The sequence below is a fragment of the Oncorhynchus mykiss genome, chromosome 1 (assembly GCF_013265735.2).
Source record: "Oncorhynchus mykiss isolate Arlee chromosome 1, USDA_OmykA_1.1, whole genome shotgun sequence".
Lineage (NCBI taxonomy): Eukaryota > Metazoa > Chordata > Actinopteri > Salmoniformes > Salmonidae > Oncorhynchus > Oncorhynchus mykiss.
In genome coordinates this window covers 4,480,391-4,506,625 of record NC_048565.1, presented here as the reverse complement: position 1 = coordinate 4,506,625, position 26,235 = coordinate 4,480,391, and the positions used below count along the sequence as shown (strand labels likewise).

General features: G+C 42.1%; 1 protein-coding gene across 2 annotated transcripts in view; it reads left to right on the top strand.

Annotated features, from left to right (window-relative positions):
• crocc2 (ciliary rootlet coiled-coil, rootletin family member 2) overlaps positions 1-26,235 on the top strand; it is a 243,961-nt gene that overhangs the window by 178,777 nt on the left and 38,949 nt on the right. For both annotated transcript variants that reach the window (XM_036983122.1, XM_036983156.1), the window contains exons 24-26: positions 1,025-1,263; positions 24,197-24,356; positions 24,431-24,598. In XM_036983122.1, the coding sequence (XP_036839017.1) occupies positions 1,025-1,263; positions 24,197-24,356; positions 24,431-24,598 (567 nt within the window). The remainder of the gene's footprint in view (positions 1-1,024; positions 1,264-24,196; positions 24,357-24,430; positions 24,599-26,235) is intronic.

Here is a 26,235-nt window from a genome sequence, read left to right as displayed (position 1 = left end):
CTCCTGCTGCAGGGAGAGGCAGGCTCCGATGAGATGGGGCAGGTTTCCCTAGCTTCACTCTCATCTACTTGAGGACCACAATCAGAGGGCTCTCCTCTACCCTCCAGACCTGGATTCAAATAGTATTTGAATTATTCCCAATACTTTAGCTGAGCTTGATCGAGCTTGGCTGGCACTGTGGAAACAATGCAGTAGTTCATCATATGAACATGAATGATGAATGATTTTGAATAGTATTTGAACCCAGGGTATTCTCCATCCCCCCTTTTCCCTGAATAGTATTGATGAGAAGAAAACATATTATGTGACCTGTATAAACATCATGCCTCTCTCTCCCTCCTCCCTCCCCTCTCCTCCCTCCTCCCTCCCCTCTCCTCCCTCCTCTCCTCCCTCCTCCCTCCTCTCTCCCCTCTCCTCCCTCCCCTCTCCTCCCTCCTCTCCTCCCTCCTCTCCTCCCTCCCCTCTCCTCCCTCCTCCCTCCTCCCTCCTCCCTCCTCTCTCCCCTCTCCTCCCTCCTTCCTCCTCCCTCCTCCCTCCCCTCTCCACCCTCCTCTCCTCCCTCCTCCCTCCTCCCTCCTCTCCTCCCTCCTCTCCTCCCTCCTCCCTCCTTTCTCCTCTCTCCCCTCTCCCCTCTCCCCCCTCCTCCCTCCTCCCTCTACCTCTCCTCCCCTCTCCTCCCTCCACCTCTCCTCCCCTCTCCTCCCTCCTGTCCTCCCTCCACCTCTCCTCCCCTGTCCTGCCTTCCTTGGTCTGGTTCATTTGAAGCAGTCTTGGGCCTAGATTCAATCCGTATCACAGAATATCTGCGTTATAACGTAGTACAAATGTTGAGACAATGTTTCTGCGTTCGCGGAGACTGCATACACAGTAAACACTGCCTCTGCAATCACGCTGTGAAGTGGGACTTCTGCGATACGGATTGAATCGAGTCCAACGTGGTCTCTTGGGTTCGAGTCCGGTCTCCATCTCTGGTTTGTAGCCTCAGTGAGCTCCTCCTCTCATCTCCATTCCCTGGTCCTGCTAGGTGGAGGGTCTTCGGCGGGACCTCCATCGGGCGGAGGATGAACGTGACGCAGGGCGGGAAGAGCTGATCGAGTCCCACAGGGAGCTGAGGGAAGTGGCTCAGGAGAGGGACGACCAGAGGAAGGAGGTGCTGGACCTCAGGAGGCTGCTGGGGGACGAGATCCGAGACAAGGAGGCCATCCACTCCTCCAACCAGGAGCTCAGAGCTGCAGTGAAGAGAGCAGAGAACGACAACAACAGGTACAGTCACTCACCGTCCCATACAGACAACAGGTACAGTCACTCACTGTCCCATACAAACAACAGGTACAGTCACTCACTGTCCCATACAAACAACAGATACAGTCACTCACCGTCCCATACAGACAACAGGTACAGTCACTCTGTTCCATACAGACAACAGGTACAGTCACTCTGTTCCATACAGACAACAGATACAGTCACTCTGTTCCATACAGACAACAGACACAGTCACTCTGTTCCAATACAGACAACAGACACAGTCACTCTGTTCCATACAGACAACAGACACAGTCACTCTGTTCCAATACAGACAACAGACACAGTCACTCTGTTCCAATACAGACAACAGACACAGTCACTCTGTTCCATACAGACAACAGGTACAGTCACTCTGTTCCATACAGACAACAGATACAGTCACTCTGTTCCATACAGACAACAGGTACAGTCACTCTGTTCCATACAGACAACAGACACAGTCACTCTGTTCCATACAGACAACAGGTACAGTCACTCTGTTCCATACAGACAACAGGTACAGTCACTCTGTTCCATACAGACAACAGGTACAGTCACTCACCGTCCCATACAGACAACAGGTACAGTCACTCTGTTCCATACAGACAACAGGTACAGTCACTCTGTTCCATACAGACAACAGACACAGTCACTCTGTTCCATACAGACAACAGACACAGTCACTCTGTTCCATACAGACAACAGATACCGTCACTCTGTCCCATACAGACAACAGGTACAGTCACTCTGTTCCATACAGACAACAGACACAGTCACTCTTTTCCATACAGACAACAGGTACAGTCACTCTGTTCCATACAGACAACAGACACAGTCACTCTGTTCCATACAGACAACAGGTACAGTCACTCTGTTCCATACAGACAACAAGTACAGTCACTCTGTTCCATAGAGACAACAGATACAGTCACTCTGTTCCATACAGACAACAGATACAGTCACTCTGTTCCATACAGACAACAGGTACAGTCACTCTGTTCCATACAGACAACAGGTACAGTCACTCTGTTCCATACAGACAACAGATACAGTCACTCTGTTCCATACAGACAACAGATACAGTCACTCTGTTCCATACAGACAACAGACACAGTCACTCTGTTCCATACAGACAACAGATACAGTCACTCTGTTCCATACAGACAACAGACACAGTCACTCTGTTCCAATACAGACAACAGACACAGTCACTCTGTTCCATACAGACAACAGACACAGTCACTCTGTTCCAATACAGACAACAGACACAGTCACTCTGTTCCATACAGACAACAGGTACAGTCACTCTGTTCCATACAGACAACAGGTACAGTCACTCTGTTCCATACAAACAACAGATACAGTCACTCTGTTCCATACAGACAACAGGTACAGTCACTCTGTTCCATACAGACAACAGACACAGTCACTCTGTTCCATACAGACAACAGGTACAGTCACTCTGTTCCATACAGACAACAGGTACAGTCACTCTGTTCCATACAGACAACAGGTACAGTCACTCACCGTCCCATACAAACAACAGATACAGTCACTCACCGTCCCATACAGACAACAGGTACAGTCACTCTGTTCCATACAGACAACAGGTACAGTCACTCTGTTCCATACAGACAACAGACACAGTCACTCTGTTCCATACAGACAACAGACACAGTCACTCTGTTCCATACAGACAACAGATACAGTCACTCTGTCCCATACAGACAACAGGTACAGTCACTCTGTTCCATACAGACAACAGACACAGTCACTCTGTTCCATACAGACAACAGGTACAGTCACTCTGTTCCATACAGACAACAGATACAGTCACTCTGTTCCATACAGACAACAGGTACAGTCACTCTGTTCCATACAGACAACAAGTACAGTCACTCTGTTCCATACAGAAAACAGATACAGTCACTCTGTTCCATACAGACAACAGGTACAGTCACTCTGTTCCATACAGACAACAGATACAGTCACTCTGTTCCATACAGACAACAGATACAGTCACTCTGTCCCATACAGACAACAGATACAGTCACTCTGTTCCATACAGACAACAGGTACAGTCACTCTGTTCCATACAGACAACAAGTACAGTCACTCTGTTCCATACAGAAAACAGATACAGTCACTCTGTCCCATACAGACAACAGATACAGTCACTCTGTTCCATACAGACAACAGGTACAGTCACTCTGTTCCATACAGACAACAGATACAGTCACTCTGTCCCATACAGACAACAGATACAGTCACTCTGTTCCATACAGACAACAAGTACAGTCACTCTGTTCCATACAGAAAACAGATACAGTCACTCTGTCCCATACAGACAACAGATACAGTCACTCTGTTCCATACAGACAACAGGTACAGTCACTCTGTCCCATACAGACAACAGGTACAGTCACTCTGTTCCATACAGACAACAGATACAGTCACTCTGTTCCATACAGACAACAGATACAGTCACTCTGTTCCATACAGACAACAGATACAGTCACTCTAACTCTAACCCTCCAACGAGGAGCTGAGAGCCTCTGTCAAGAGAACGACAACCAAAAACAGGATTGTCTGATCTTATACAGCCTACAATGTGTGCACATGGGTCCAGGGCTTTATTGGGTTTTATGAAGTAGAAATGATGTAGACTGTATGGAGTTTAAAGACAACACTGGTTTGAAATGAGTGTTTTCTAAACCCACTCCATGTGATGAGGCCCACACCCGAAAATACTCTGTACAGTCAGAGATGGCATAAAGATTTTCTGACAGGCCTATGTTTCTGCTTATCGTTTCCGACATTTTGGCTGGCTATTTGTTATAAATGATATATCGATAATTAAACATGTGCAGCTTCTCTTCTGTCATTAGTGTTGCCCCAAGAAGACTTTAATAAAAACCCTCACCAGAATGATGTCATAAAGGGATAGAATGAATGATGTCATAAAGGGATAGAATGAGTGATGTCATAAAGGAATAGAATGAATAATGTCATAAAGGGATAGAATGAATGGTTCAATCTGGTTGACATCAATAACGTTGGTTTTCTCTTTCCTCTGTCATCTCTGCTTCTCTCACGCAGCAAAGACGTTTAGGGGCCGGGGAGAAAATGCAATAATGGGGATAAAACGGGAGGGGGGGGGGGGGGGATTTTCAGTGAAACATTTCTAAATTACATCAGGTTGACTGGTTTTAAGGATATTAGAAGCTGTTAAAACAATCCAACATGTTTTTGATAAGATTTCATTTCGGCTTGGGTTGGTATTTTATGTGGTTGAAACACTAGCAGCTTATATGATGCTAATAAAGAAAGCACCGCCAAATTTGCAAACGGTCCCTAACCGTGCATTCAAAATCTCAAGATGCTGAAAGAAATCTATTTCTAGACCCCTGTTCCCGAATCAAATTGTATGACTTCACCAAAACATTTCCAAACATTAGACTACTGTTCTGGTCCTCTCTTCTATAACATTAGACTACTGTTCTGGTCCTCTCTTCTATAACATTAGACTACTGTTCTGGTCCTCTCTTCTATAACAGACTACTGTTCTGGTCCTCTCTTCTATAACATTAGACTACTGTTCTGGTCCTCCCTTCTATAACATTAGAATACTGTTCTGGTCCTCTCTTCTATAACATTAGACTACTGTTCTGGTCCTCTCTTCTACAACAGACTACTGTTCTGGTCCTCTCTTCTATGACATTAGACTACTGTTCTGGTCCTCTCTTCTATAACAGACTACTGTTATGGTCCTCTCTTCTATAACATTAGACTACTGTTCTGGTCCTCTCTTCTATAACATTAGACTACTGTTCTGGTCCTCTCTTCTATAACATTAGACTACTGTTCTGGTCCTCTCTTCTATAACATCAGACTACTGTTCTGGTCCTCTCTTCTATAACATCAGACTACTGTTCTGGTCCTCTCTTCTATAACATTAGACTACTGTTCTGGTCCTCTCTTCTATGACATTAGACTACTGTTCTGGTCCTCTCTTCTATAACAGACTACTGTTCTGGTCCTCTCTTCCATAACATTAGACTACTGTTCTGGTCCTCTCTTCTATAACAGACTACTGTTCTGGTCCTCTCTTCCATAACATTAGACTACTGTTCTGGTCCTCTCTTCTATAACAGACTACTGTTCTGGTCCTCTCTTCTATTACATTAGACTACTGTTCTGGTCCTCTCTTCTATAACATTAGACTACTGTTCTGGTCCTCTCTTCTATAACATTAGACTACTGTTCTGGTCCTCTCTTCTATAACAGACTACTGTTCTGGTCCTCTCTTCTATAACATTAGACTACTGTTCTGGTCCTCTCTTCTATAACATTAGACTACTGTTCTGGTCCTCTCTTCTATAACATTAGACTACTGTTCTGGTCCTCTCTTCTATAACAGACTACTGTTCTGGTCCTCTCTTATCTAACATTAGACTACTGTTCTGGTCCTCTCTTCTATAACATTAGACTACTGTTCTGGTCCTCTCTTCTATAACATTAGACTACTGTTCTGGTCCTCTCTTCTATAACAGACTACTGTTCTGGTCCTCTCTTCTATAACAGACTACTGTTCTGGTCCTCTCTTCTATAACATTAGACTACTGTTCTGGTCCTCTCTTCTATAAGAGACTACTGTTCTGTTCCTCTCTTCTAGAACATTAGACTACTGTTCTGGTCCTCTCTTCTATAACATTAGACTACTGTTCTGGTCCTCTCTTCTAGAACATTAGACTACTGTTCTGGTCCTCTCTTCTATAACAGACTACTGTTCTGGTCATCTCTTCTACAACAGACTACTGTTCTGGTCCTCTCTTCTATAACATTAGACTACTGTTCTGGTCCTCTCTTCTATAACAGACTACTGTTCTGGTCATCTCTTCTACAACAGACTACTGTTCTGGTCCTCTCTTCTATAACATTAGACTACTGTTCTGTTCCTCTCTTCTAGAACATTAGACTACTGTTCTGGTCCTCTCTTCTATTACATTAGACTACTGTTCTGGTCCTCTCTTCTATAACATTAGACTACTGTTCTGGTCCTCTCTTCTGTAACAGACTACTGTTCTGGTCCTCTCTTCTACAACAGACTACTGTTCTGGTCCTCTCTTCTATGACATTAGACTACTGTTCTGGTCCTCTCTTCTACAACAGACTACTGTTCTGGTCCTCTCTTCTACAACAGACTACTGTTCTGGTCCTCTCTTCTATGACATTAGACTACTGTTCTGGTCCTCTCTTCTATAACAGACTACTGTTCTGGTCCTCTCTTCCATAACATTAGACTACTGTTCTGGTCCTCTCTTCTATAACAGACTACTGTTCTGGTCCTCTCTTCTATTACATTAGACTACTGTTCTGGTCCTCTCTTCTATAACATTAGACTACTGTTCTGGTCCTCTCTTCTATAACAGACTACTGTTCTGGTCCTCTCTTCTATAACATTAGACTACTGTTCTGGTCCTCTCTTCTATAACATTAGACTACTGTTCTGGTCCTCTCTTCTATAACATTAGACTACTGTTCTGGTCCTCTGTTCTATAACAGACTACTGTTCTGGTCCTCTCTTATCTAACATTAGACTACTGTTCTGGTCCTCTCTTCTATAACATTAGACTACTGTTCTGGTCCTCTCTTCTATAACATTGGAATACTGTTCTGGTCCTCTCTTCTATAACAGACTACTGTTCTGGTCCTCTCTTCTACAACAGACTACTGTTCTGGCCCTCTCTTATCTAACAGACTACTGTTCTGGTCCTCTCTTCTATAACATTAGACTACTGTTCTGGTCCTCTCTTCTATAACAGACTACTGTTCTGGTCCTCTCTTCTATAACATTAGACTACTGTTCTGGTCCTCTCTTCTGTAACAGACTACTGTTCTGGTCCTCTCTTCTACAACAGACTACTGTTCTGGTCCTCTCTTCTATAACAGACTACTGTTCTGGTCCTCTCTTCTATAACATTAGACTACTGTTCTGGTCCTCTCTTCTATAACAGACTACTGTTCTGGTCCTCTCTTCTATAACAGACTACTGTTCTGGTCCTCTCTTCTATAACATTAGACTACTGTTCTGGTCCTCTCTTCTATAACAGACTACTGTTCTGGTCCTCTCTTCTATAACATTAGACTACTGTTTTGGTCCTCTCTTCTATAACATTAGACTACTGTTCTGGTCCTCTCTTCTGTAACAGACTACTGTTCTGGTCCTCTCTTCTACAACAGACTACTGTTCTGGTCCTCTCTTATCTAACAGTACTGTTCTGGTCCTCCCTTCTATAACATTAGAATACTGTTCTGGTCCTCTCTTCTATAACATTAGACTACTGTTCTGGTCCTCTCTTCTATAACATTAGACTACTGTTCTGGTCCTCTCTTCTATAAGAGACTACTGTTCTGGTCCTCTCTTCTATAACATTAGACTACTGTTCTGGTCCTCTCTTCTATAACAGACTACTGTTCTGGTCCTCTCTTCTATAACATTAGACTACTGTTCTGGTCCTCTCTTCTATAACAGACTACTGTTCTGGTCCTCTCTTCTACAACAGACTACTGTTCTGGTCCTCTCTTATCTAACAGACTACTGTTCTGGTCCTCTCTTCTGTAACAGACTACTGTTCTGGTCCTCCCTTCTATAACATTAGAATACTGTTCTGGTCCTCTCTTCTATAACATTAGACTACTGTTCTGGTCCTCTCTTCTATAACATTAGACTACTGTTCTGGTCCTCTCTTCTGTAACAGACTACTGTTCTGGTCCTCTCTTCTACAACAGACTACTGTTCTGGTCCTCTCTTCTACAACAGACTACTGTTCTGGTCCTCTCTTCTACAACAGATTACTGTTCTGGTCCTCTCTTCTATAACATTAGACTACTGTTCTGGTCCTCTCTTCTATAACATTAGACTACTGTTCTGGTCCTCTCTTCTATAACATTAGACTACTGTTCTGGTCCTCTCTTCTATAACAGACTACTGTTCTGGTCCTCCCTTCTATAACATTAGAATACTGTTCTGGTCCTCTCTTCTATAACATTAGACTACTGTTCTGGTCCTCTCTTCTACAACAGACTACTGTTCTGGTCCTCTCTTCTATGACATTAGACTACTGTTCTGGTCCTCTCTTCTATAACAGACTACTGTTATGGTCCTCTCTTCTATAACATTAGACTACTGTTCTGGTCCTCTCTTCTATAACATTAGACTACTGTTCTGGTCCTCTCTTCTGTAACAGACTACTGTTCTGGTCCTCTCTTCTACAACAGACTACTGTTCTGGTCCTCTCTTATCTAACAGTACTGTTCTGGTCCTCCCTTCTATAACATTAGAATACTGTTCTGGTCCTCTCTTCTATAACATTAGACTACTGTTCTGGTCCTCTCTTCTATAACATTAGACTACTGTTCTGGTCCTCTCTTCTATAAGAGACTACTGTTCTGGTCCTCTCTTCTATAACATTAGACTACTGTTCTGGTCCTCTCTTCTATAACAGACTACTGTTCTGGTCCTCTCTTCTATAACATTAGACTACTGTTCTGGTCCTCTCTTCTATAACAGACTACTGTTCTGGTCCTCTCTTCTACAACAGACTACTGTTCTGGTCCTCTCTTATCTAACAGACTACTGTTCTGGTCCTCTCTTCTGTAACAGACTACTGTTCTGGTCCTCCCTTCTATAACATTAGAATACTGTTCTGGTCCTCTCTTCTATAACATTAGACTACTGTTCTGTTCCTCTCTTCTATAACATTAGACTACTGTTCTGGTCCTCTCTTCTGTAACAGACTACTGTTCTGGTCCTCTCTTCTACAACAGACTACTGTTCTGGTCCTCTCTTCTACAACAGACTACTGTTCTGGTCCTCTCTTCTACAACAGATTACTGTTCTGGTCCTCTCTTCTATAACATTAGACTACTGTTCTGGTCCTCTCTTCTATAACATTAGACTACTGTTCTGGTCCTCTCTTCTATAACATTAGACTACTGTTCTGGTCCTCTCTTCTATAACAGACTACTGTTCTGGTCCTCCCTTCTATAACATTAGAATACTGTTCTGGTCCTCTCTTCTATAACATTAGACTACTGTTCTGGTCCTCTCTTCTACAACAGACTACTGTTCTGGTCCTCTCTTCTATGACATTAGACTACTGTTCTGGTCCTCTCTTCTATAACAGACTACTGTTATGGTCCTCTCTTCTATAACATTAGACTACTGTTCTGGTCCTCTCTTCTATAACATTAGACTACTGTTCTGGTCCTCTCTTCTATTACATTAGACTACTTTTCTGGTCCTCTCTTCTATAACATCAGACTACTGTTCTGGTCCTCTCTTCTATAACATCAGACTACTGTTCTGGTCCTCTCTTCTATAACATTAGACTACTGTTCTGGTCCTCTCTTCTATAACATTAGACTACTGTTCTGGTCCTCTCTTCTATAAGAGACTACTGTTCTGGTCCTCTCTTCTATAACATTAGACTACTGTTCTGGTCCTCTCTTCTATAACAGACTACTGTTCTGGTCCTCTCTTCTATAACATTAGACTACTGTTCTGGTCCTCTCTTCTATAACAGACTACTGTTCTGGTCCTCTCTTCTACAACAGACTACTGTTCTGGTCCTCTCTTATCTAACAGACTACTGTTCTGGTCCTCTCTTCTATAACAGACTACTGTTCTGGTCCTCCCTTCTATAACATTAGAATACTGTTCTGGTCCTCTCTTCTATAACATTAGACTACTGTTCTGGTCCTCTCTTCTGTAACAGACTACTGTTCTGGTCCTCTCTTCTATAACATTAGACTACTGTTCTGGTCCTCTCTTCTGTAACAGAATACTGTTCTGGTCCTCTCTTCTATAACATTAGACTACTGTTCTGGTCCTCTCTTCTGTAACAGAATACTGTTCTGGTCCTCTCTTCTACAACAGACTACTGTTCTGGTCCTCTCTTCTACAACAGACTACTGTTCTGGTCCTCTCTTCTACAACAGATTTCTGTTCTGGTCCTCTCTTCTATAACATTAGACTACTGTTCTGGTCCTCTCTTCTATAACATTAGACTACTGTTCTGGTCCTCTCTTCTATAACAGACTACTGTTCTGGTCCTCTCTTCTACAACAGACTACTGTTCTGGTCCTCTCTTCTATAACAGACTACTGTTCTGGTCCTCTCTTCCATAACATTAGACTACTGTTCTGGTCCTCTCTTCTATAACAGACTACTGTTCTGGTCCTCTCTTCTATGACATTAGACTACTGTTCTGGTCCTCTCTTCTATAACAGACTACTGTTCTGGTCCTCTCTTCTATAACATTAGACTACTGTTCTGGTCCTCTCTTCTATAACATTAGACTACTGTTCTGGTCCTCTCTTCTATAACAGACTACTGTTCTGGTCCTCTCTTCTATAACATTAGACTACTGTTCTGGTCCTCTCTTCTATAACATTAGACTACTGTTCTGGTCCTCTCTTCTATAACATTAGACTACTGTTCTGGTCCTCTGTTCTATAACAGACTACTGTTCTGGTCCTCTCTTATCTAACATTAGACTACTGTTCTGGTCCTCTCTTCTATAACATTAGACTACTGTTCTGGTCCTCTCTTCTATAACATTAGACTACTGTTCTGGTCCTCTCTTCTATAACAGACTACTGTTCTGGTCCTCTCTTCTATAACATTAGAATACTGTTCTGGTCCTCTCTTCTACAACAGACTACTGTTCTGGTCCTCTCTTCTACAACAGATTACTGTTCTGGTCCTCTCTTCTATAACATTAGACTACTGTTCTGGTCCTCTCTTCTACAACAGACTACTGTTCTGGTCCTCTCTTATCTAACAGACTACTGTTCTGGTCCTCTCTTCTGTAACAGACTACTGTTCTGGTCCTCCCTTCTATAACATTAGAATACTGTTCTGGTCCTCTCTTCTATAACATTAGACTACTGTTCTGTTCCTCTCTTCTATAACATTAGACTACTGTTCTGGTCCTCTCTTCTGTAACAGACTACTGTTCTGGTCCTCTCTTCTACAACAGACTACTGTTCTGGTCCTCTCTTCTACAACAGACTACTGTTCTGGTCCTCTCTTCTACAACAGATTACTGTTCTGGTCCTCTCTTCTATAACATTAGACTACTGTTCTGGTCCTCTCTTCTATAACATTAGACTACTGTTCTGGTCCTCTCTTCTATAACATTAGACTACTGTTCTGGTCCTCTCTTCTATAACAGACTACTGTTCTGGTCCTCTCTTCTACAACAGACTACTGTTCTGGTCCTCTCTTATCTAACAGACTACTGTTCTGGTCCTCTCTTCTATAACAGACTACTGTTCTGGTCCTCCCTTCTATAACATTAGAATACTGTTCTGGTCCTCTCTTCTATAACATTAGACTACTGTTCTGGTCCTCTCTTCTGTAACAGACTACTGTTCTGGTCCTCTCTTCTATAACATTAGACTACTGTTCTGGTCCTCTCTTCTGTAACAGAATACTGTTCTGGTCCTCTCTTCTATAACATTAGACTACTGTTCTGGTCCTCTCTTCTGTAACAGAATACTGTTCTGGTCCTCTCTTCTACAACAGACTACTGTTCTGGTCCTCTCTTCTACAACAGACTACTGTTCTGGTCCTCTCTTCTACAACAGATTTCTGTTCTGGTCCTCTCTTCTATAACATTAGACTACTGTTCTGGTCCTCTCTTCTATAACATTAGACTACTGTTCTGGTCCTCTCTTCTATAACAGACTACTGTTCTGGTCCTCTCTTCTACAACAGACTACTGTTCTGGTCCTCTCTTCTATAACAGACTACTGTTCTGGTCCTCTCTTCCATAACATTAGACTACTGTTCTGGTCCTCTCTTCTATAACAGACTACTGTTCTGGTCCTCTCTTCTATGACATTAGACTACTGTTCTGGTCCTCTCTTCTATAACAGACTACTGTTCTGGTCCTCTCTTCTATAACATTAGACTACTGTTCTGGTCCTCTCTTCTATAACATTAGACTACTGTTCTGGTCCTCTCTTCTATAACAGACTACTGTTCTGGTCCTCTCTTCTATAACATTAGACTACTGTTCTGGTCCTCTCTTCTATAACATTAGACTACTGTTCTGGTCCTCTCTTCTATAACATTAGACTACTGTTCTGGTCCTCTGTTCTATAACAGACTACTGTTCTGGTCCTCTCTTATCTAACATTAGACTACTGTTCTGGTCCTCTCTTCTATAACATTAGACTACTGTTCTGGTCCTCTCTTCTATAACATTAGACTACTGTTCTGGTCCTCTCTTCTATAACAGACTACTGTTCTGGTCCTCTCTTCTATAACATTAGAATACTGTTCTGGTCCTCTCTTCTACAACAGACTACTGTTCTGGTCCTCTCTTCTACAACAGATTACTGTTCTGGTCCTCTCTTCTATAACATTAGACTACTGTTCTGGTCCTCTCTTCTATAACATTAGACTACTGTTCTGGTCCTCTCTTCTATAACATTAGACTACTGTTCTGGTCCTCTCTTCTATAACAGACTACTGTTCTGGTCCTCCCTTCTATAACATTAGAATACTGTTCTGGTCCTCTCTTCTATAACATTAGACTACTGTTCTGGTCCTCTCTTCTACAACAGACTACTGTTCTGGTCCTCTCTTCTATGACATTAGACTACTGTTCTGGTCCTCTCTTCTATAACAGACTACTGTTATGGTCCTCTCTTCTATAACATTAGACTACTGTTCTGGTCCTCTCTTCTATAACATTAGACTACTGTTCTGGTCCTCTCTTCTATTACATTAGACTACTGTTCTGGTCCTCTCTTCTATAACATCAGACTACTGTTCTGGTCCTCTCTTCTATAACATCAGACTACTGTTCTGGTCCTCTCTTCTATAACATTAGACTACTGTTCTGGTCCTCTCTTCTATAACATTAGACTACTGTTCTGGTCCTCTCTTCTATAAGAGACTACTGTTCTGGTCCTCTCTTCTATAACATTAGACTACTGTTCTGGTCCTCTCTTCTATAACAGACTACTGTTCTGGTCCTCTCTTCTATAACATTAGACTACTGTTCTGGTCCTCTCTTCTATAACAGACTACTGTTCTGGTCCTCTCTTCTACAACAGACTACTGTTCTGGTCCTCTCTTATCTAACAGACTACTGTTCTGGTCCTCTCTTCTATAACAGACTACTGTTCTGGTCCTCCCTTCTATAACATTAGAATACTGTTCTGGTCCTCTCTTCTATAACATTAGACTACTGTTCTGGTCCTCTCTTCTGTAACAGACTACTGTTCTGGTCCTCTCTTCTATAACATTAGACTACTGTTCTGGTCCTCTCTTCTGTAACAGAATACTGTTCTGGTCCTCTCTTCTATAACATTAGACTACTGTTCTGGTCCTCTCTTCTGTAACAGAATACTGTTCTGGTCCTCTCTTCTACAACAGACTACTGTTCTGGTCCTCTCTTCTACAACAGACTACTGTTCTGGTCCTCTCTTCTACAACAGATTTCTGTTCTGGTCCTCTCTTCTATAACATTAGACTACTGTTCTGGTCCTCTCTTCTATAACATTAGACTACTGTTCTGGTCCTCTCTTCTATAACAGACTACTGTTCTGGTCCTCTCTTCTACAACAGACTACTGTTCTGGTCCTCTCTTCTATGACATTAGACTACTGTTCTGGTCCTCTCTTCTATAACAGACTACTGTTCTGGTCCTCTCTTCCATAACATTAGACTACTGTTCTGGTCCTCTCTTCTATAACAGACTACTGTTCTGGTCCTCTCTTCTATTACATTAGACTACTGTTCTGGTCCTCTCTTCCATAACATTAGACTACTGTTCTGGTCCTCTCTTCTATAACAGACTACTGTTCTGGTCCTCTCTTCTATAACATTAGACTACTGTTCTGGTCCTCTCTTCTGTAACAGACTACTGTTCTGGTCCTCTCTTCTACAACAGACTACTGTTTTGGTCCTCTCTTCTATGACATTAGACTACTGTTCTGGTCCTCTCTTCTATAACAGACTACTGTTCTGGTCCTCTCTTCTACAACAGACTACTGTTTTGGTCCTCTCTTCTATGACATTAGACTACTGTTCTGTTCCTCTCTTCTACAACAGACTACTGTTCTGGTCCTCTCTTCTACAACAGACTACTGTTCTGGTCCTCTCTTCTATGACATTAGACTACTGTTCTGGTCCTCTCTTCTATAACAGACTACTGTTCTGGTCCTCTCTTCCATAACATTAGACTACTGTTCTGGTCCTCTCTTCTATAACAGACTACTGTTCTGGTCCTCTCTTCTATTACATTAGACTACTGTTCTGGTCCTCTCTTCTATAACATTAGACTACTGTTCTGGTCCTCTCTTCTATAACAGACTACTGTTCTGGTCCTCTCTTCTATAACATTAGACTACTGTTCTGGTCCTCTCTTCTATAACATTAGACTACTGTTCTGGTCCTCTCTTCTATAACATTAGACTACTGTTCTGGTCCTCTGTTCTATAACAGACTACTGTTCTGGTCCTCTCTTATCTAACATTAGACTACTGTTCTGGTCCTCTCTTCTATAACATTAGACTACTGTATTGGTCCTCTCTTCTATAACATTAGACTACTGTTCTGGTCCTCTCTTCTATAACATTGGAATACTGTTCTGGTCCTCTCTTCTATAACAGACTACTGTTTTGGTCCTCTCTTCTATAACATTAGACTACTGTTCTGGTCCTCTCTTCTATAACATTGGAATACTGTTCTGGTCCTCTCTTCTATAACAGACTACTGTTTTGGTCCTCTCTTCTATAACATTAGACTACTGTTCTGGTCCTCTCTTCTGTAACAGACTACTGTTCTGGTCCTCTCTTCTACAACAGACTACTGTTCTGGTCCTCTCTTATCTAACAGTACTGTTCTGGTCCTCCCTTCTATAACATTAGAATACTGTTCTGGTCCTCTCTTCTATAACAGACTACTGTTCTGGTCCTCTCTTCTATAACATTAGACTACTGTTCTGGTCCTCTCTTCTATAAGAGACTACTGTTCTGGTCCTCTCTTCTATAACATTAGACTACTGTTCTGGTCCTCTCTTCTATAACAGACTACTGTTCTGGTCCTCTCTTCTATAACATTAGACTACTGTTCTGGTCCTCTCTTCTATAACAGACTACTGTTCTGGTCCTCTCTTCTACAACAGACTACTGTTCTGGTCCTCTCTTATCTAACAGACTACTGTTCTGGTCCTCTCTTCTATAACAGACTACTGTTCTGGTCCTCCCTTCTATAACATTAGAATACTGTTCTGGTCCTCTCTTCTATAACATTAGACTACTGTTCTGGTCCTCTCTTCTGTAACAGACTACTGTTCTGGTCCTCTCTTCTACAACAGACTACTGTTCTGGTCCTCTCTTCTACAACAGACTACTGTTCTGGTCCTCTCTTCTACAACAGATTACTGTTCTGGTCCTCTCTTCTATAACATTAGACTACTGTTCTGGTCCTCTCTTCTATAACATTAGACTACTGTTCTGGTCCTCTCTTCTATAACAGACTACTGTTCTGGTCCTCCCTTCTATAACATTAGAATACTGTTCTGGTCCTCTCTTCTATAACATTAGACTACTGTTCTGGTCCTCTCTTCTACAACAGACTACTGTTCTGGTCCTCTCTTCTATGACATTAGACTACTGTTCTGGTCCTCTCTTCTATAACAGACTACTGTTATGGTCCTCTCTTCTATAACATTAGACTACTGTTCTGGTCCTCTCTTCTATAACATTAGACTACTGTTCTGGTCCTCTCTTCTATTACATTAGACTACTGTTCTGGTCCTCTCTTCTATAACATCAGACTACTGTTCTGGTCCTCTCTTCTATAACATCAGACTACTGTTCTGGTCCTCTCTTCTATAACATTAGACTACTGTTCTGGTCCTCTCTTCTATAACATTAGACTACTGTTCTGGTCCTCTCTTCTATAAGAGACTACTGTTCTGGTCCTCTCTTCTATAACATTAGACTACTGTTCTGGTCCTCTCTTCTATAACAGACTACTGTTCTGGTCCTCTCTTCTATAACATTAGACTACTGTTCTGGTCCTCTCTTCTATAACAGACTACTGTTCTGGTCCTCTCTTCTATAACATTAGACTACTGTTCTGGTCCTCTCTTCTATAACATCAGACCACTGTTCTGGTCCTCTCTTCTAGAACATTAGACTACTGTTCTGGTCATCTCTTCTACAACAGACTACTGTTCTGGTCCTCTCTTCTATAACAGACTACTGTTCTGGTCCTCTCTTCTATAACATTAGACTACTGTTCTGGTCCTCTCTTCTATAACATTAGACTACTGTTCTGGTCCTCTCTTCTATAACAGACTACTGTTCTGGTCCTCTCTTCTATAACATTAGACTACTGTTCTGGTCCTCTCTTCTATAACATTAGACTACTGTTCTGGTCCTCTCTTCTATAACAGACTACTGTTCTGGTCCTCTCTTCTATAACAGACTACTGTTCTGGTCCTCTCTTCTATAACATTAGACTACTGTTCTGGTCCTCTCTTCTATAACATTGGAATACTGTTCTGGTCCTCTCTTCTATAACATCAGACCACTGTTCTGGTCCTCTCTTCTATAACATTAGACTACTGTTCTGGTCCTCTCTTCTATAACATTAGACTACTGTTCTGGTCCTCTCTTCTATAACATTAGACTACTGTTCTGGTCCTCTCTTCTATAACAGACTACTGTTCTGGTCCTCTCTTCTATAACATTAGACTACTGTTCTGGTCCTCTCTTCTGTAACAGACTACTGTTCTGGTCCTCTCTTCTACAACAGACTACTGTTTTGGTCCTCTCTTCTATGACATTAGACTACTGTTCTGGTCCTCTCTTCTATAACAGACTACTGTTCTGGTCCTCTCTTCTACAACAGACTACTGTTTTGGTCCTCTCTTCTATGACATTAGACTACTGTTCTGTTCCTCTCTTCTACAACAGACTACTGTTCTGGTCCTCTCTTCTACAATAGACTACTGTTCTGGTCCTCTCTTCTATGACATTAGACTACTGTTCTGGTCCTCTCTTCTATAACAGACTACTGTTCTGGTCCTCTCTTCCATAACATTAGACTACTGTTCTGGTCCTCTCTTCTATAACAGACTACTGTTCTGGTCCTCTCTTCTATTACATTAGACTACTGTTCTGGTCCTCTCTTCTATAACATTAGACTACTGTTCTGGTCCTCTCTTCTATAACAGACTACTGTTCTGGTCCTCTCTTCTATAACATTAGACTACTGTTCTGGTCCTCTCTTCTATAACATTAGACTACTGTTCTGGTCCTCTCTTCTATAACATTAGACTACTGTTCTGGTCCTCTGTTCTATAACAGACTACTGTTCTGGTCCTCTCTTATCTAACATTAGACTACTGTTCTGGTCCTCTCTTCTATAACATTAGACTACTGTATTGGTCCTCTCTTCTATAACATTAGACTACTGTTCTGGTCCTCTCTTCTATAACATTGGAATACTGTTCTGGTCCTCTCTTCTATAACAGACTACTGTTTTGGTCCTCTCTTCTATAACATTAGACTACTGTTCTGGTCCTCTCTTCTATAACATTGGAATACTGTTCTGGTCCTCTCTTCTATAACAGACTACTGTTTTGGTCCTCTCTTCTATAACATTAGACTACTGTTCTGGTCCTCTCTTCTGTAACAGACTACTGTTCTGGTCCTCTCTTCTACAACAGACTACTGTTCTGGTCCTCTCTTATCTAACAGTACTGTTCTGGTCCTCCCTTCTATAACATTAGAATACTGTTCTGGTCCTCTCTTCTATAACAGACTACTGTTCTGGTCCTCTCTTCTATAACATTAGACTACTGTTCTGGTCCTCTCTTCTATAAGAGACTACTGTTCTGGTCCTCTCTTCTATAACATTAGACTACTGTTCTGGTCCTCTCTTCTATAACAGACTACTGTTCTGGTCCTCTCTTCTATAACATTAGACTACTGTTCTGGTCCTCTCTTCTATAACAGACTACTGTTCTGGTCCTCTCTTCTACAACAGACTACTGTTCTGGTCCTCTCTTATCTAACAGACTACTGTTCTGGTCCTCTCTTCTATAACAGACTACTGTTCTGGTCCTCCCTTCTATAACATTAGAATACTGTTCTGGTCCTCTCTTCTATAACATTAGACTACTGTTCTGGTCCTCTCTTCTGTAACAGACTACTGTTCTGGTCCTCTCTTCTACAACAGACTACTGTTCTGGTCCTCTCTTCTACAACAGACTACTGTTCTGGTCCTCTCTTCTACAACAGATTACTGTTCTGGTCCTCTCTTCTATAACATTAGACTACTGTTCTGGTCCTCTCTTCTATAACATTAGACTACTGTTCTGGTCCTCTCTTCTATAACAGACTACTGTTCTGGTCCTCCCTTCTATAACATTAGAATACTGTTCTGGTCCTCTCTTCTATAACATTAGACTACTGTTCTGGTCCTCTCTTCTACAACAGACTACTGTTCTGGTCCTCTCTTCTATGACATTAGACTACTGTTCTGGTCCTCTCTTCTATAACAGACTACTGTTATGGTCCTCTCTTCTATAACATTAGACTACTGTTCTGGTCCTCTCTTCTATAACATTAGACTACTGTTCTGGTCCTCTCTTCTATTACATTAGACTACTGTTCTGGTCCTCTCTTCTATAACATCAGACTACTGTTCTGGTCCTCTCTTCTATAACATCAGACTACTGTTCTGGTCCTCTCTTCTATAACATTAGACTACTGTTCTGGTCCTCTCTTCTATAACATTAGACTACTGTTCTGGTCCTCTCTTCTATAAGAGACTACTGTTCTGGTCCTCTCTTCTATAACATTAGACTACTGTTCTGGTCCTCTCTTCTATAACAGACTACTGTTCTGGTCCTCTCTTCTATAACATTAGACTACTGTTCTGGTCCTCTCTTCTATAACAGACTACTGTTCTGGTCCTCTCTTCTATAACATTAGACTACTGTTCTGGTCCTCTCTTCTATAACATCAGACCACTGTTCTGGTCCTCTCTTCTAGAACATTAGACTACTGTTCTGGTCATCTCTTCTACAACAGACTACTGTTCTGGTCCTCTCTTCTATAACAGACTACTGTTCTGGTCCTCTCTTCTATAACATTAGACTACTGTTCTGGTCCTCTCTTCTATATCATTAGACTACTGTTCTGGTCCTCTCTTCTATAACAGACTACTGTTCTGGTCCTCTCTTCTATAACATTAGACTACTGTTCTGGTCCTCTCTTCTATAACATTAGACTACTGTTCTGGTCCTCTCTTCTATAACAGACTACTGTTCTGGTCCTCTCTTCTATAACAGACTACTGTTCTGGTCCTCTCTTCTATAACATTAGACTACTGTTCTGGTCCTCTCTTCTATAACATTGGAATACTGTTCTGGTCCTCTCTTCTATAACATCAGACCACTGTTCTGGTCCTCTCTTCTATAACATTAGACTACTGTTCTGGTCCTCTCTTCTATAACATTAGACTACTGTTCTGGTCCTCTCTTCTATAACATTAGACTACTGTTCTGGTCCTCTCTTCTATAACAGACTACTGTTCTGGTCCTCTCTTCTATAACATTAGACTACTGTTCTGGTCCTCTCTTCTGTAACAGACTACTGTTCTGGTCCTCTCTTCTACAACAGACTACTGTTTTGGTCCTCTCTTCTATGACATTAGACTACTGTTCTGGTCCTCTCTTCTATAACAGACTACTGTTCTGGTCCTCTCTTCTACAACAGACTACTGTTTTGGTCCTCTCTTCTATGACATTAGACTACTGTTCTGTTCCTCTCTTCTACAACAGACTACTGTTCTGGTCCTCTCTTCTACAACAGACTACTGTTCTGGTCCTCTCTTCTATGACATTAGACTACTGTTCTGGTCCTCTCTTCTATAACAGACTACTGTTCTGGTCCTCTCTTCCATAACATTAGACTACTGTTCTGGTCCTCTCTTCTATAACAGACTACTGTTCTGGTCCTCTCTTCTATTACATTAGACTACTGTTCTGGTCCTCTCTTCTATAACATTAGACTACTGTTCTGGTCCTCTCTTCTATAACAGACTACTGTTCTGGTCCTCTGTTCTATAACAGACTACTGTTCTGGTCCTCTCTTATCTAACATTAGACTACTGTTCTGGTCCTCTCTTCTATAACATTAGACTACTGTATTGGTCCTCTCTTCTATAACATTAGACTACTGTTCTGGTCCTCTCTTCTATAACATTGGAATACTGTTCTGGTCCTCTCTTCTATAACAGACTACTGTTTTGGTCCTCTCTTCTATAACATTAGACTACTGTTCTGGTCCTCTCTTCTATAACATTGGAATACTGTTCTGGTCCTCTCTTCTATAACAGACTACTGTTTTGGTCCTCTCTTCTATAACATTAGACTACTGTTCTGGTCCTCTCTTCTGTAACAGACTACTGTTCTGGTCCTCTCTTCTACAACAGACTACTGTTCTGGTTCTCTCTTATCTAACAGTACTGTTCTGGTCCTCCCTTCTATAACATTAGAATACTGTTCTGGTCCTCTCTTCTATAACAGACTACTGTTCTGGTCCTCTCTTCTATAACATTAGACTACTGTTCTGGTCCTCTCTTCTATAAGAGACTACTGTTCTGGTCCTCTCTTCTATAACAGACTACTGTTCTGGTCCTCTCTTCTATAACATTAGACTACTGTTCTGGTCCTCTCTTCTATAACAGACTACTGTTCTGGTCCTCTCTTCTACAACAGACTACTGTTCTGGTCCTCTCTTATCTAACAGACTACTGTTCTGGTCCTCTCTTCTATAACAGACTACTGTTCTGGTCCTCCCTTCTATAACATTAGAATACTGTTCTGGTCCTCTCTTCTATAACATTAGACTACTGTTCTGGTCCTCTCTTCTGTAACAGACTACTGTTCTGGTCCTCTCTTCTACAACAGACTACTGTTCTGGTCCTCTCTTCTACAACAGACTACTGTTCTGGTCCTCTCTTCTACAAACGATTACTGTTCTGGTCCTCTCTTCTATAACATTAGACTACTGTTCTGGTCCTCTCTTCTATAACATTAGACTACTGTTCTGGTCCTCTCTTCTATAACAGACTACTGTTCTGGTCCTCCCTTCTATAACATTAGAATACTGTTCTGGTCCTCTCTTCTATAACATTAGACTACTGTTCTGGTCCTCTCTTCTACAACAGACTACTGTTCTGGTCCTCTCTTCTATGACATTAGACTACTGTTCTGGTCCTCTCTTCTATAACAGACTACTGTTATGGTCCTCTCTTCTATAACATTAGACTACTGTTCTGGTCCTCTCTTCTATAACATTAGACTACTGTTCTGGTCCTCTCTTCTATTACATTAGACTACTGTTCTGGTCCTCTCTTCTATAACATCAGACTACTGTTCTGGTCCTCTCTTCTATAACATCAGACTACTGTTCTGGTCCTCTCTTCTATAACATTAGACTACTGTTCTGGTCCTCTCTTCTATAACATTAGACTACTGTTCTGGTCCTCTCTTCTATAAGAGACTACTGTTCTGGTCCTCTCTTCTATAACATTAGACTACTGTTCTGGTCCTCTCTTCTATAACAGACTACTGTTCTGGTCCTCTCTTCTATAACATTAGACTACTGTTCTGGTCCTCTCTTCTATAACAGACTACTGTTCTGGTCCTCTCTTCTACAACAGACTACTGTTCTGGTCCTCTCTTATCTAACAGACTACTGTTCTGGTCCTCTCTTCTATAACAGACTACTGTTCTGGTCCTCTCTTCTATAACATTAGACTACTGTTCTGGTCCTCTCTTCTATAACATTAGACTACTGTTCTGGTCCTCTCTTCTGTAACATTAGACTACTGTTCTGGTCCTCTCTTCTATAACATTAGACTAATGTTCTGGTCCTCTCTTCTATAACATTAGACTACTGTTCTGGTCCTCTCTTCTATAACAGACTACTGTTCTGGTCCTCTCTTCTATAACATTAGACTACTGTTCTGGTCCTCTCTTCTATAACATTAGACTACTGTTCTGGTCCTCTCTTCTATAACAGACTACTGTTATGGTCCTCTCTTCTATAACATTAGACTACTGTTCTGGTCCTCTCTTCTATAACATCAGACTACTGTTCTGGTCCTCTCTTCTATAACATTAGACTACTGTTCTGGTCCTCTCTTCTATAACATTAGACTACTGTTCTGGTCCTCTCTTCTATAACAGACTACTGTTCTGGTCCTCTCTTCTATTACATTAGACTACTGTTCTGGTCCTCTCTTCTATAACATCAGACTACTGTTCTGGTCCTCTCTTCTATAACATCAGACTACTGTTCTGGTCCTCTCTTCTATAACATTAGACTACTGTTCTGGTCCTCTCTTCTATAACATTAGACTACTGTTCTGGTCCTCCCTTCTATAACATTAGAATACTGTTCTGGTCCTCTCTTCTATAACAGACTACTGTTCTGGTCCTCTCTTCTATAACATCAGACCACTGTTCTGGTCCTCTCTTCTATAACAGACTACTGTTCTGGTCCTCTCTTCTATAACATTAGACTACTGTTCTGGTCCTCTCTTCTATAACATTAGACTACTGTTCTGGTCCTCTCTTCTATAACATTAGACTACTGTTCTGGTCCTCTCTTCTATAACATCAGACCACTGTTCTGGTCCTCTCTTCTATAACAGACTACTGTTCTGGTCCTCTCTTCTATAACAGACTACTGTTCTGGTCCTCTCTTCTATAACATTAGACTACTGTTCTGGTCCTCTCTTCTATAACATTAGACTACTGTTCTGGTCCTCTCTTCTATAACAGACTACTGTTCTGGTCCTCTCTTCTATAACATCAGACCACTGTTCTGGTCCTCTCTTCTATAACAGACTACTGTTCTGGTCCTCTCTTCTATAACATTAGACTACTGTTCTGGTCCTCTCTTCTATAACATTAGACTACTGTTCTGGTCCTCTCTTCTATAACATTAGACTACTGTTCTGGTCCTCTCTTCTATAACATCAGACCACTGTTCTGGTCCTCTCTTCTATAACAGACTACTGTTCTGGTCCTCTCTTCTATAACAGACTACTGTTCTGGTCCTCTCTTCTATAACATTAGACTACTGTTCTGGTCCTCTCTTCTATAACATTAGACTACTGTTCTGGTCCTCTCTTCTATAACAGACTACTGTTCTGGCCCTCTCTTCTATAACATTAGACTACTGTTCTGGTCCTCTCTTCTATAACAGACTACTGTTCTGGTCCTCTCTTCTATAACATTAGACTACTGTTCTGGTCCTCTCTTCTATAACATTAGACTACTGTTCTGGTCCTCTCTTCTAAAACATTAGACTACTGTTCTGGTCCTCTGTTCTATAACATTAGACTACTGCTCAATATAGTTAGACCAGATACATTGAGTCTCTATAGTTGAGGTTTAGTCTACACACTAACGTTAGATACAAATAATGAAAGTAAAACCTCACTGTGGCCCATAAATATGAATTGCGCAAGAATGATACATTTCTGAATATTTTGATGCATTGTTTTGTCTTTATTTAACCCCCTGCCCTTCATCCACATCCTAAAACCACCAGTCCCGCGGGTATAACAGTGGGGATTTTGAGTTCTGACTCAACCCCACACATCACTATTTGAATTGTGACAATATATTTCTTCAATATTTTGACAGTACTTTACCTCCATGTATCTGCTTCCATCTCCGTCAGTCTGCGGCGTAGTGTCAAGGACAAGGAGCCGAAAGTGTATTTTTGTAATAGTTTTGACAGTAATCTACCTCTATAACCCTGTCTCTGCCTCCATGTCTCCCATCAGTCTGCGGCGTAGCCTGGAGGACAAGGAGCAGAAAGTGGTGGTGCTGGAGGTGTGTAAGACCTCCCTGCAGCAGGAAGTGTCCAAGCTGAGGAGCATCATGAGAGAGCTGGAGAAGTCCCGGCTGCAGGCACGCAGAGAGCTGCAGGAGCTACGCAGACAGGTGAGGCTTCGTCTTCTTCTTCTTGTTCTTCTTCTGCCACAGCCTCTAATCAGTCTCTCTCTCTACCTGTTCAGGTGAAGATCTTAGAGAGGGAGGCTGCCCAACAGAGGGAGGAGATGGGAGAACTGCAGGCCAGGGTGTGTCAGGAGGAGGTGAAGGAAGAGGAGGCGAGGAGGGAGTCCTTCAGTCTTAAACAGAGAGTCCTGGAGAGCGAGGCGGGTAGGGAGGCGGCCATCAAGGAGGTACATTACCATGGGAGGCCCACAGGGCTGGGGGAGGAGGACAGGAAGGAGGTGCGTTACCATAGGAGGCCCACAGGGCTCACAATACCCCATAATGACATCACAATACCCCATAATGACATCACAATACCCCATAATGACAAAGCAAAAACAGGGTTTTAGAATGTATTGCAAATGTATCAGTATTCAGACCCTTTGCTAGGAGACTCGAAATTGAGCTCCGGTGCATCCTATTTCCATTGATCATCCTTGAGATGTTTCTACGCCTTGATTGGAGTCCACTTGTAGTAAATTCAATAGATTGGACATGATTTAGAAAGGCACACTCCTGTCTATATAAGGTCCCACAGCTGAAAGTGCATGTCAGAGCAAAACCCAAGCCATGAGGTCGCAGGAATTGACCGTAGAACTCCGAGACAGGATTGTGTCGAGGCACAGATCTGGGCAAAGGGAACCAAAACATTTTTACAGCATCGAAGGTCCCCAAGAACGTAGTGGCCTCCATCATTCTTAAATTGAAGAAGTTTAGAACCACCAAGACTCTTCCTAGAGCTGGCAGCCCGGCCAAACTGAGCAATCGGGGGAGAAGGGTCTTGGTCATGGAGGTGACCAAGAACCTGATGGTCACTCTGAGAAAGCTCCAGAGTTCCTCTGTGGAGATGGGAGAACTTTCCAGAAGGACAACCATCTCTGCTGCACTCCACCAATCAGGTCTTTATGGTAGAGTGGCCAGACGGAAGCCACTCCTCAGTAAAAGGCACATGACAGCCCACTTGGAGTTTACTAAAAGGCACCTAAAGAATTTCAGACCAATATTCTCTGGTCTTATGAAACCAAGATTGAACTCTTTGGCCTGAATGCCAAGTGTCACGTCTGGAGGAAACCTGACACCATCCCTACGATGAAGCATGGTGATGGCAGCATCATGCTGTGTGGATGTTTTTCAGCGGCAGGGACTGGGAGACTAGTCAGGATGGAGGCAAAGATGAACGGAGAAAACTACAGAAAGATCCTCGATCAAAACCTGTTCCAGAGTGCTCAGGACCTCAGATTGGGGTGAAGGTTCACATTCCAACAGGACATTGACCCAAGAGGACAATGACAGCCAAAACAACACAGGAGTGGCTTCGGGACAAGTCTCTGAATGACCTTGAGTGGCCCAGCCAGAGGCCGGACTTGAACCCAATCGAACATCTGGTGAGACCTGAAAGCGTCATATCCAAGGAGACTCGATGCTGTAATCACTGCCAAAGGTGCTTCAACAATCAATCAATCAATCAAATGTATTTATAAAGCCCTTTTTACATCAGCCGATGTCACAAAGTGCTGTACAGAAACCCAGTCTAAATCCCCAAACAGCAAACAATGCAGATGTAGAAGAACAGTGGCTAGGAAAAACTCCCGAGAAAGGCAGGAACCTAGGAAGAAACCTAGAGAGAAACCAGGTTCTGAGGGGTGGCCAGTCCTTATAAATTAGCAAAAAAAAAAAAAAAAAAAACAGTTTTTGCTTTGTCATTATGGTCTATTGTGTATATTATATTTGATTTATTTCTGTATTTGATTTCACCTTTATTTAACCAGGAAAACCAGTCAAGTTTTCATTTACAACTGTGACCCTGACCAAGATAAAGCAAAGC